We start from the raw sequence: 3,035 nt of genomic DNA, 5'->3' as shown, positions 1-3,035 counted from the left end.
AACATAAGACCTACCCCCAAAATAAGCCCTAGCAGAATTTCTATGCATTTGTTAAGTATAAGCCCTACCCCGATAATAAGACCTAGTGATGGGGGTTGGCTATGCAGCTATGCTGCGTATCCGCATAGCCATGCCATGCAGTTTGGCGCGGAGCAGTATGGAAGACTGGAATACCTTTTATCTGCCACAGCTCCTTTCTTTGAGCCGTTGTGGTAACTGCGGTTGCAGGCATCCTATTGTGCACAAGTGAACGGCCAGGGGAAAAAAGTTCACGCATCACTAGCGCCAGCCCTACCAACAAGGTCAGCTCCCCCTGTCAGGTTCCAGAAGAAGATGACTTAACTATATTTGAACTATATAAATGTAGATTGTTGTATTATACTTAATAAAAATAAGACATCCCCTGAAAATAAGCCCTAGTGTGTCTTCCTGAGAATAAATATAAAACACTGTTTTATTTTTAGGGAAACACGATACCTGTGTTCCTTGCAGATTAAAAAGAATACTTTCTCACCTTAAAATTTTTGGGGTTTTTTGTGGTTTTTGGCCAGGACTGGGTTTGAACCCGCCACCTCCAGCATATGGGGCCAGTGCCTTACTCCTTTGAGCCACAGGCACCGCCCCTTAAAATTCTTTAAACCTAATTCCTGCTTGGGGAGTCATGTAGTAGCACCCTCCAAAAGAACATGAAACATATAGTGAGGATCACAGAACTGGGAGATGCCAGAGTTGCACAAAAAAGGATTTATTGCTTGCTTTTAAAACAAAATAAGGCAACCTCAGAGAACTTAATTTTAGTGAAGAAAATACTTGTAGAAATGTGAAACTTTCCTAAATACTACTTTGTCAGAACTTTCCAGAAGCAAGTGCCAGGCTGGACAGCACAGCAGACTGTGGGGGCCCCAGAGCCAAACCACTGGATGTGGCCACTGCTTAGAACCGTGGCTTGCGCTTGCGGCCCGTGTATTGAGTGTCAGGTCTGACTTCCCTGTGAAAAGAACAGGACAGTCTCAGAAAAAAGAACAAAGCAGCCCTGAGATCCCCTCAAATGCTGATAAAGCCTTTAATGGCAAGGGAAGTATCCCTTCCAGCCTTTGCCCACTGTTTACCATTCCCAGTCCCAATCCAGTACTCACTTGCCCTGCCGCCTACGACGCTCCTTCTTCTCCAGCACCCACTGTCGGCTCTTCCTCACTAACTCCCGCCTCACCATCCTGTATGAGACCCTGGCACCAGAGACACAGCTATGAGCAAAGTATAGAGCTGCCTGGATGGCACATGTAAACTTAGGCAGGGGAAGATGGTAAGCTTCCCTCTGAGTCAGATGCCCCCAGATGTCCCTCCCTTCCTCCTTTCCATTCTACAATACCAGTCCCCACTCAGGACACCCTCACCCTCCTTCCTGGCAACACCCACTGGGGCCAAACAAGTTCAGCAGGAGGGTTAGAAGTGAGGGGTCACTCCTTCACAGGCAACTCTGTGAATGACCACTTACTGGGTATACAGACATCCTGTCTAGATCAAATCATGAAAGCCTAGCAGTGTCCATGGAAAGCCACAGTCCCCATGGGGTCAGCATGCCTAGTGTCAACCCAGTGGGGGGTCCTAGTAACTGGCAATCCTGACAGTGGTTCTCAGGGGCTGAATTTGGCCTCCATCCTTGGCTGAGGAAAAAGTGAACCCCCACAGGCCCAAAACAGGCCCTGAGAAAAAGGTGAATTTGCCCCCAAACCACAAGCCCACCTGGTAGTGGAGATTAAAGCATAACTTGAACAATTGCTGCTTGTCATGTGAGTATCAACCTTTTACCAAGCACCTGCAGGCACAGTCCATGTTTATTCAATAGTGGCATGAACCAGCCTTGCCCTTCAAGAGACCACTCCACTAAGCCAAGCCAAGTGCAGAGAGACCCAAGAGCTGCCAAGAATACACCAAGGAAATACAAGCATAGAAATGACCTGGTATTTCTATAGACGGCATGGGGGTACGCCCAGGCTATACTCCACCCAGTGACCTGGTAAGGAGTCACTGTGGAAAGACTGAAGGAAAAGGCTGCCTGCAGTCACCAGACAGGAAGGGGAAAGTGGGCTAGGACATGGAGATCTGAATATGGGAGTCTGTTCCCCCCTTCAGGAAGCAGCATTAACATGCTTCATACCAATGCAATGACACAACATCTTCTAGACTTTGGGGTGTAGAGACAATGGTTCATGACAGGAATTTAGGGAAGCCTACAAGTAGGGAACAGAAAGAGAGACATGGAAAGGAGGGACTGAGGAGGACGGGAAGGAGGAAAGAGGCCTGGAATAAGCTGGACACTGGTGACTGTCCTGAGAAACCAGGAGGGCTGAGCTAAAGCCGAGCAGGAGGGAGCTGCACACTGAGGGGTTAAGATGCAGGATTCATCCCAAAGGTTCCTGAAGAAAATATAAATTGTGGGAGCACATTGGCAAATGGGAGGCAAGAGATGAGCCACAGAAACAAGGGAAGTCATCAAGGGAAATAAAGGGAGCAGGTAAAGATGGGGGGGGTCCCTCAAATGTGCCAATAGAATAGAGGTGAAGGTGACAGTGCCAGGGAATGGGGAACCCAGCCCCGCAGTGCAGGCAGGTGAGAAGCATGGGAGGGTGGAGCCCGGCCAACAAGTATAAAGGAAGACACAGGTGAGACAAAATTACACCAAAAAATGCAAGTTGGAGATAAACTGCACTCTAGCCTCAGGGATAAAGTGGGAAACCATTTCTTAAAAAAGAAAAATGACAGGCTGTCTCAGATCCTAGTAAGCAGGCAAGTTAAAAGTTAAGATAAGGATGAGAAGAAAAAGACTGAGAACAACCACAGAACAATCTGTGATAAGATAGAAGCATGAACCCAAAAGCTTAAAAACTTTTCCATAGTGCACCTATTTATCGTAAGGGTCCTGAATGTGACTAGACAGAGGTAAGGGTAATGGGAGAAGATCCTTCCCTTCCTTCCACCTAATCAGAGGAACTACAGAACAAGAATTTGCAGAACAGATGAGGAAAAAAGGGACG

The 3,035-nt window shown here is 47.4% G+C and overlaps 1 protein-coding gene across 1 annotated transcript in view; it reads right to left on the bottom strand.

Annotated features, from left to right (window-relative positions):
- Nucleotides 1-729: 729 nt before the first annotated feature.
- The window catches only part of BUD23 (BUD23, rRNA methyltransferase and ribosome maturation factor), a 12,995-nt gene continuing 10,689 nt past the window's right edge, over nt 730-3,035 (bottom strand). The window contains exons 11-12 of the mRNA XM_003794198.3: nt 1,137-1,226; nt 730-988 (exon numbers count right to left, since the gene is read on the bottom strand). Coding sequence (XP_003794246.1) covers nt 934-988; nt 1,137-1,226 — 145 coding nt within the window. The 3' untranslated portion in view covers nt 730-933. The remainder of the gene's footprint in view (nt 989-1,136; nt 1,227-3,035) is intronic.

This window comes from Otolemur garnettii, unplaced genomic scaffold (assembly GCF_000181295.1).
Source record: "Otolemur garnettii isolate 467f Iridium unplaced genomic scaffold, OtoGar3 scaffold00077, whole genome shotgun sequence".
In the NCBI taxonomy this organism is placed as follows: Eukaryota; Metazoa; Chordata; class Mammalia; order Primates; family Galagidae; genus Otolemur; species Otolemur garnettii.
The sequence above is the reverse complement of the archived record's forward strand: the minus strand, read 5'-3'. Positions and strand labels throughout refer to the sequence as shown.